Genomic DNA, 9196 nt, shown 5'->3' on the forward strand with positions numbered 1-9196 from the left:
CACCTAGTTTTCTTCCACCAATTTCTCTATTGCGCATCCATGGAGCATTACTAGCTGCCAACGTTTCACGCATTTTCTTGCCATTTTTACGCTGTTTATATCGTGCCCTTGAACATTCCCTTATTTTTTCGGACGGTAATTACTGTTCCATTTTTGAGTGCGCATATTCTCTCAACTGTCGCGCTTACTCACAGATCTTGTGCAATAAGTGGGGTAGGCGCAGCATAAACTTACCTTTTCGGCGTTCTCTCGACCATTCTGAGGAGTTCGACAGAGTCTACCTTCAATGCTTATCTTTTCGCGTTGAAGTTTATCGAATCTGGCTTCTACTTGCTGCCAGTCTTCGGTAGTTGTAGGATCAGAAGCCAAATTGGCCCTCATCGCTATTACTGACCGCATCAGCTGGGGCGAACCTTGCTGATCAATTGCATGAGAAGACATGACATGTGATGTGTTTTGATTTACGATATGAGTTCGTGGTTGTCCAATAGATCCCTTTTCATGATCATTTATTCGGATATTTTCCAGTGCCCTGCCATCATCTACTCGAGCGGGTATCACAAGTCTCTCGTTTGTCGAAAGGCCCTGCATTTGTGCCTGTCCCAAATCATTGCCATTATCGAGGAGTCCTTTTTCATCGACACCATCAAAAGACATCATTGTATTCGGTCCTCCAGGTTGCCTTGAAAAAAGATGGTTTTGACAGTCTTGTTGCTGAAGAATCTTCGAAACACTTCCATCGATGTTTCCAATCGGATGATTACTGCTCACAGGCGATTCCTGATGGACAAGCTTATCATCAGTTTTGCCGGATTTGGTATTTTGTAAGATTGGAGACCTGGGCAAACCACTCCCAAAAAATCCAGCTGGCAACTGGGAGGACTCTGACATCGAGTAGCTTTGTTGTGCTGTTGGGGCACCTGCTGTGTTCACCTTAGACCTACCATCCAAATAACCACTTATACATTGATCGGAGGAACCACTTGGTTTTTGGTAATAGGTACTATGAGATACGTTCTCCTCACCTGGAAATAGTCTCCGCTGTTCTGACATTGGTTTGACGTAAATACCAGAGTCAACATGTTGATAGCAACTCGTCTGAGGAGCTTGAGCGGAAAGGTTTGGTGGTCTTTCCAACATTTTGGATTGCGAACCCACGCAACAACTACTTGTCGGGCATTGACTCACTGCATGTACGTGGCTTGATAAGTTTGACTGATAACCATGCTTACAAGGTTCAGAGTGTGAAACAGAGTAAGATGGAACAGAGTAAGACGCAGTTTTTGATGATAGTGATGAAGATGATGGCAGCTGAACGACTTGAGGATGACCAGCACATTTTAAATGATGAGTGTGATAAGGAGGTGGAAAGCCAACACTTTGAATGCGATGCATGTTTTGTTGAGAGTGTGTATGTACTGGATTCACGTGATGACCGAAGTGACAGCAACCCGTGTGTCTGGCATTGTTGGGATGTACCAGCAGTTGAGACCCACAGTAGGATGCCCAGTGATGCTGGTGTCCTGGAGAAAGTGGATTTGAAGCAGAATGAAAGATACACATTTATGACGGCTTTCGGGAGTAAAACTGGGAAATAAAATGTTGTGCTGTCTTAGAATTGTCTTACCTGTCACATTCAGCAATAAATCGACAGATCTTTGATCGGAATAATTTGGATCAAGTGTAGAGGACCATTATACCATTTGAGAACTGGTTTCGGATAGTTTGCATTTAGGCCAGTAGACTTCACGGCGTTTAAAAATAAAATTCATGTAAGGTTAGGTGATTGGTTGGATTCTATTATGTTGTACACAATGTCGGTTCCAGAATGAATTTCGTTCCGATACCGCCGCTTACTGTACGGGCCAAAGAACATTGACAGTTGAGGGATACACTAAAGTTTCATGTTCCAAAGGGCACATCGACCCAGATTGTTCGTGATCATAGCGTGAAAAGGAGATTCGTAATAACATTCGGTGTAACGGATTTGGAACTCTCACACTATGTGAGTAGCATCCGCTCAGACTGAAAGGTATGTTCATTGGAGTAGTTTGTTTTTCCAATCGATAATTTGCAAGCAAACTTTTGATCAGTAAATGAAACAGTCTCCGGAGGAACCACGAGGGGTTCAAACCTTAATGGAGGACTTAATATTCCTACCATTTTGCATATTTGGGCATACGTCTAAAGGACATCATGATGGATGAAGATGGCTTTATTTAAGCCATAATGCTCAGTCGACTAGACATGAGGGCCATCCTGTTGTAAAGCGCTTTCAGCCGACAAGAAAGTTGGAAATTCGGTCCCCCTCCTTGTCTGTCTGCTTCGGTCCTCCTCCTTGTCTGTCTGTATACCTAATGATGAATCGCCCAACATGACTAAATCGTTATTGTACGTCCATACGACGTTGGTAGTGGTTGCTTTTACGAGAACCTTCAGATATAGAGTTTGATCCTACCACCAGTGGAACAGACCATATATGAATAAAGGGGTTTTAAACCGAGAGCGCCACATATATGTCTGACATAGACTTAGATCTTCAGCCCCAAAGATGACTGAGCTTACCGTCGACGTGTGCCTTGCATTCTGATATAAAATCGTCTTGGCGCGAATGAGCTGCTCTTCTGGACCGGCTTTTCTGCCTGAATTTCTTTTTCAGTCTTTTGCGAGACTTTGATCGTCTGTGAGAGTCTGTGTCGTCTTGTGATGTATCGTCCGGCAATGGTAACTCAGTGGCACGATGAGACCAGGGGACGGTTGAGTGATAACGCTGTGCAGGTGGGCCGTTCCCCAAAGGAACCTTCTTTGCTGGTCCAAGCCAATGGTTCTCATATAAATCGTTTGGAGGCATCATCACGGCTGCAACCTGATATCCAGTTGGTTGATTTCCATACCCCTGCAGCTGGTGTTGACTTTGAGGAAGTTGATAGGTACCAAATGGAATACTCTGTGTGGAATCTAACGAAGTTTGCATTTCGTTGCCAGCCGACAATAAATTAGGATTTAAGGTAGGGCGTGCAAACAGTGACCTACAATACAATGTAGTAGGATATGTAGTGTAAATTTTTTGGCGTTTTGACATTAACTATAAAAATGCGCAACAACACTCTCTTTTAAATGTAGGTGCGAACGTTTTCCTTCAGGTATTGACTACCAACCAGACAAAATAATGTGACCATTCTCAGGTAATCACACTATCGTCTGGTTAGATCGACAACCAACCGAAACCAAAATTCTTCACTTTGATCCAGTTTGACAACTGAGAAAACCGTTTAACGGAAGCATGGTTTTACGGGAAATACCCTAACCAAAAGGTTGTGGGTTCGATTGCATTGCACTATGCTGACGAGTTCCAATAAGGACGACCGTGCCGCTCAGCTTTTCAGGACAGGCACTTGAGCTTCACTGTCAATGCAACATTTCATTTTGTCCTATGTTGAATTGGGGCACGTCCGATGGACTGAATTTTTAACCATCAACCCTACGCATTTTATTCCTGTTAGTAAGGTTGGATTTCTTATTCTGTTTTCCCAACTGAGAGTCCTAATTGTCCATGGATCCAGTATCCTGTCTCTTGCATCGCTTTTACCACGTATAGAATATCATCACATCTGTGCTCAAGGCTCATTTCCCTACTTTGATTGACATACACGGTTGTTGTATAACAGAGGTGTCTCCTCAAAAAACGTCCTTCAACTTGCAGCACTTCTTGAATGGAAAAATTCGCAGAAAATTCACGGCGATTTTTCGAACAAATTGGTATGAAAACGTCCATCACAATGCAGTCACAATTGTACTATCCATCATCCGACCTAAAATGCCCTTAGTCTGTTGACTATACTGAAGTCTTACGCCAGGTAACCTTCCAAAACCCAATGCAAGAGACAAATTCCGCAATACACGCCTGCAGTTTAAGAAGAAATTTCATCGGGCTCAACTACCAAGCAATTCTAGACACGGTCAAACCAGAGTTAAAAAGCATCTGGAATCACAATAAGCATAGTGGGGCGACTTGCTTGGGGAAATCGTACGGATGTAAAAACCAGCTTTAATAGTGAAGCGATCTCCTTAATGGAGGGTGAATGCATATAACTTGAGTTGAGATAATGATCAGCTATGAATTATTTTGTGGCGGTCTAAAAATGGTTCCAAGAATTTTTATTGCAGAGCGAAGCATTTGTGATCATTAGGAAGATGGCTTGTATTCTGCTTGTTCAGTGCTTCGATGAAACCACATCTTCCTGTGGAATGGGTTTGGGATCTTCTTTACAGGTTGTGTAAACATTGTAACGGCAATAGCTTGAGGGTAGCATCAATTACCGTCTCGAACTTTCACGATCAAACCAGATTGGCTTCCCATGCTTTTGCGCTCCTGTAGTGAAAGTTCAGTACGTGTCCATTCTCTTGCTTGTGAATACGCTATAAACTACACCACACCTAATAGATTATTCAGTTTTTCTCAGTGTGCTTAACTCTTAATTTCTTATTACTTATGAGTGCTTCAATAGGTTGCCTAAATTTTTGAGCGAAAGTTCATTGAGAACAATTTTGTAGTGCTTATGATATTTTGAGGAACTCCGCAGCAACTGGTTTTGAACTGAGATGTCTTGAAGTTGTTTGGTGTTAAAACTGTCAAAAGGTTGGAATGTTTGGAATGGCAACCCTGCACTTAGCGTTATGTTTTCTTAAGGCAGTCAGTTAAACAAGTGTTCCACAATCTATTGGACTTCATTCGTACTGGATAGGGTGAATATACTTCAAAACAATTTTCACCAGATGCGCTTTCCTCAGGCTTCCCCTACAGTCGGCAAGTGGATCGGAGTACCCACTGGATTGCTCCTCACGCGGGTAAATGTCATTACGAGAATTTGAAATTGCAACACATTGTCTATCCAGACGGTTTTGTTGAAAATTGAGCAGGAACGCGGTTCCTTGACTGGCTCGTGTACTGGGATGTTCTGCTACTCGAGTACGTGCTAGGAATTTCTGGCTAGATAATCCTTCAGCTTCCGAAATTATGCTACATTTTTTGCAGCGTTTTTGTTATGTCATTTGCTGCCTCGGCCTTGTCCAGCAGGCTAATACCCCATAACCTACAACTAGACAAACCATTCATTGTTTACCATTCAGCTCACATAATGTCCTCACTGGAATTTGTCATTTAGGTGTGCAGGGCTGATCAGAGCCTGGCCGTTTTCAGCATGCACCGCAGAAGCAAAAATGGGTCCTTTCGTTAATATCACAACATCGTAATTATGATTTTATGAACGCATTTATTACAAAGCTATCAGTGCTCTACCTTGCGGAATAGAAAAATGTATCGCAAACAACTTGCTCAAACACTGAAAATGCTTGGGGCTCATGTGCATCTTAAAAATTCTTGGACCGGAGACTCGATGGATTGGCTTGTGACCAATAGCTATTCTTGTGCACGATATGTATCAGACTGGCTGCCTCGAGATTCCTATTCAGTGTAATTTGCTTTTTTACACACATGTGGTATGAGAGACATCAGCAAGCTATTGATGACAAGGGACTCTACAGAGACTCCATCCACTTCAGAGTGCTTATGAGATCCACAGTCTGATTTTAACCAACTTGCCATGTAAATCAAGGTTTTACTTCCAATATTCATTGGAATACAACCATTTGATGGATGGTCTCCCCTTGAGTTTGAGCGACTGTCCCACATTACATGCGGGTAGCCTTATTCGATATAATGCACCATCATACCTCATATGCTCTTGATGCCATGGACGAACATCTCACTTCTACGCTGTATATCACACCAGCCATAAGGTAAGTTTTCGAACGGATCAGTTCTTGATAATATGCATACAACGAAATAAAAGGTATATGTGTTTCTTAAGCTTCGAGAAATATACTTATAAGGGGGAATAATAGTAGGAGCTATCATTTAGCTACTGTTTCTTATTCTTTCGGCACCAGTGGCCGTCTACTAGACCCGACGGAATACCAGTATCACTAATGGGAATGTGCTTGCATTACGCGTCAAAATATGCGAGAGGAAATTATTTCATTCCAGATAGATATCAGCCAGCAATAATTCTATTCGGTTGCCTGTGGCTGTGCAGTCGATTATCTGTCTTGAAGTAACAAGTCGTCATGATGGCACAGTTTGTCTTATCTGTGATATAGTTGCCAATGTGATCTCATACTGGTGCAGAAGTCATGAAGAGATGTGAATGTTTCAAAAGCGTCCGATACATATGACCAAGTAAAGCATGTGAGAATACGAACTAGCAACACTGATTCAAACAACAGAGATTGTAATGGGCCAATTTTAAGGACGCGGACACTTAAATCACAGCTAAATATTTCTGCCTATGATATTAAGCCAAGTTGTCGTCTGAAATTGGACAAATTCACAAAGGTCCGCATATTCTGGTCAAGTGTAAGGAATTGTGTGAGTGGCCATATCAGTCAGTGGGGCGAAAGCAGAGCAACTGATATCAGCTGGACGAATAAGATGGACTAGCTATGATGGAGCTGAGGAAAAAGATGTCGGACTTGCTAGTATGAAGATGAAAGGTAGAAGAAGCTCACTGCTGGGAGCGAATTTGGCAGGGTTAAATAATAAGGGAAAATAAATGACGAAAAAGATACATGCAGCAAGTGGTTTCTCAGTACTCTTGTAAGCACAGAAGCGGATTAAAACTATACATCACTTTAGTGCCGTTGCAGTTTTCTGTGGTTAGACATGTAAATCACTTCAAAAGTCGTCGTTCAGTGCACACTGTGGCCACTAACCGAATGATGTTTAGTGCTGGTGGATTCCGGACACCATTACACTACTCTAACAGGTCACATTGAACTACTTCCCTATTCTTGCTCCAAGGTGCTTCTTTGTTCAGACTGTGTACTTATCTCCATAATTACCCTCGAACTGCTCAATCAAATCGGACTTAGCCGGCGAGTTAGCTGGGATCTATTTGGGGGTGAATGTTGTTTGCCCGAAAAAATCATTGTACAGCAATCTGGACACGTTTGATTGTTGCATTTAGATGATGGTTAATCAGGGATGACAAGTAATCACCCCCTAAAGAGCACAGACCTTTGGGGGACGGTTAGAATGTGGTTCCGTAATTTCGGCTGACAATACAAGAGGCAATATTTAGGGTTGCACTTTTTAGTACAGATTTCTTACCATTTCTATAAGCGAATTTAAGTGCACGTACCAACGGAATTGATCAAATTACTGTTACGAAATCACCCTTGAGTCAAGAAACAGGTACGCCGCCAAAGGCCGACTAACAGATTGCTAAACGACTAGAGTAAAGATGGGTATCACATCTTCTTACCCAAGCTCATCTATTCAGAAAACGGCACCATGCACAATTACTTATTCTTATTCGTAACAGACAGTTTCCTAATCAGATGATTTTGCCTCTTTTGCCTACGTGAGAAACACACGTTAGTTATAAAGCACATTCTATTGGTTTGTTCCATACTAATGAATTTCTACAGTCCTGAGCGATACATTATCTGCCCAATTTTTTAGAGTACATTCGGATAAACAGATAGAAAATAGGTCCAAAGTAGAAATCAAGTTGACAGGTATACTGTAAGAATAATTGATTTGGTATGCAGAACTATTTGTTTGCTGAAGGAAGTGACGTACTTCAGCTGATCAGCTTGCTTAGTTGCCTCCCGTAGAACATTCGGTGTTTCTGTCAAAACTGCTGGCTCTGCAGTCCGATTGTTCTTGCTTGACACATCAAGAACTGTGCTGCACAACTTGTCAAGGCGCTTTAAGATTGCCTTGGTAGGATTGATGACTTTGCCAGGCGATTTATTCTGTGTGGTACTTGTACTGCTTTCACTTGTACTTGACAAGTACTCATCCATCGCTTGACCAAATCGGATTTTTTTTCTACCGCAGGCTTCGACAATCGATTTATTTGTTTGAACCAGCTATTTCGGTGAAAATAAGTGAAGATAAAGTCGAAGTAAAAGGCAACCAAGCAAAATTCCGTTTTAATGAAAGTGCAAATGTTGAGAACGTAGGTTCGTGCACCAATAGCATGCGACAATTAGATGATCAGAGGTTGGCACAAGTTGACGGAGAATTTAGTGAACTAGAAGCATAGCGATGAAGATATATTGTACGAATAAACATCTGCATCATAAAGCTTTGTTATGAAAAATTGAAACCTACCTGGTCGAAGGAAAAGTGTAACATTAAACGTCTGATATATCGCAATTTGAAGTTTCAGTCAGACTGATCGGAGGGAACCCGAAGTCGAGAACACAAAGCCAATCAACATACGCTAGCATTTTGTGTTTGGAGATGCTCAGATAGTTGTATGAACCTTATTTAGGAGAGNTATAAAAATACGCAACAACACTCTCTTTCAAATGTAGGTGCGAGCGTTTTCCTTCAGGTATTGACTACCAACCAGACAAAATAATGTGACCATTCTCAGGTAATCACACTATCGTCTGGTTAGATTGACAACCAACCGAAACCAAAATTCTCCTTGATCCAGTTTGACAACTGAGAAAACCGTTTAACGGAAGCATGGTTTTACGGGAAATACCCTAACCAAAAGGTTGTGGGTTCGATTGCACTATGCTCAACTGACGAGTTCCAATAAGGACGACCGTGCCGCTCAGCTTTTCAGGACAGGCACTTGAGCTTCACTGTCAATGCAACATTTTACAGTGTCCTATGTTGAATTGGGGCACGTCCGATGGACTGAATTTTTAACCATCAACCCTACGCATTTTATTCCTGTTAGTAAGGTTGGATTTCTTATTCTGTTTTCCCAACTGAGAGTCCTAATTGTCCATGGATCCAGTATCCTGTCTCTTGCATCGCTTTTACCACGTATAGAATATCATCACATCTGTGCTTAAGGCTCATTTCCCTACTTTGATTGACATACACGGTTGTTGTATAACAGAGGTGTCTCCTCAAAAAACGTCCTTCAACTTGCAGCACTTCTTGAATGGAAAAATTCGCAGAAAATTCACGGCGATTTTTCGAACAAATTGGTATGAAAACGTCCATCACAATGCAGTCACAATTGTACTATCCATCATCCGACCTAAAATGTCCTTAGTCTGTTGACTATACTGAAGTCTTACGCCAGGTAACCTTCCAAAACCCAATGCAAGAGACAAATTCCGCAATACACGCCTGCAGTTTAAGAAGAAATTTCATCGGGCTCAA

The 9196-nt window shown here is 41.9% G+C and overlaps 1 protein-coding gene across 1 annotated transcript in view; it reads right to left on the reverse strand.

Moving 5' to 3' along the window:
* The window catches only part of T265_09837 (hypothetical protein), a gene marked incomplete at both ends in the record, with an annotated part of 32214 nt that overhangs the window by 1292 nt on the left and 21726 nt on the right, over positions 1-9196 (reverse strand). The window contains 3 exons of the mRNA XM_009176023.1: positions 235-1523; positions 2566-3029; positions 7643-7935. Coding sequence (XP_009174287.1) covers positions 235-1523; positions 2566-3029; positions 7643-7935 — 2046 coding nt within the window. The remainder of the gene's footprint in view (positions 1-234; positions 1524-2565; positions 3030-7642; positions 7936-9196) is intronic.

Source organism: Opisthorchis viverrini (genome assembly GCF_000715545.1).
Source record: "Opisthorchis viverrini unplaced genomic scaffold opera_v5_310, whole genome shotgun sequence".
Classification (NCBI taxonomy): domain Eukaryota; kingdom Metazoa; phylum Platyhelminthes; class Trematoda; order Opisthorchiida; family Opisthorchiidae; genus Opisthorchis; species Opisthorchis viverrini.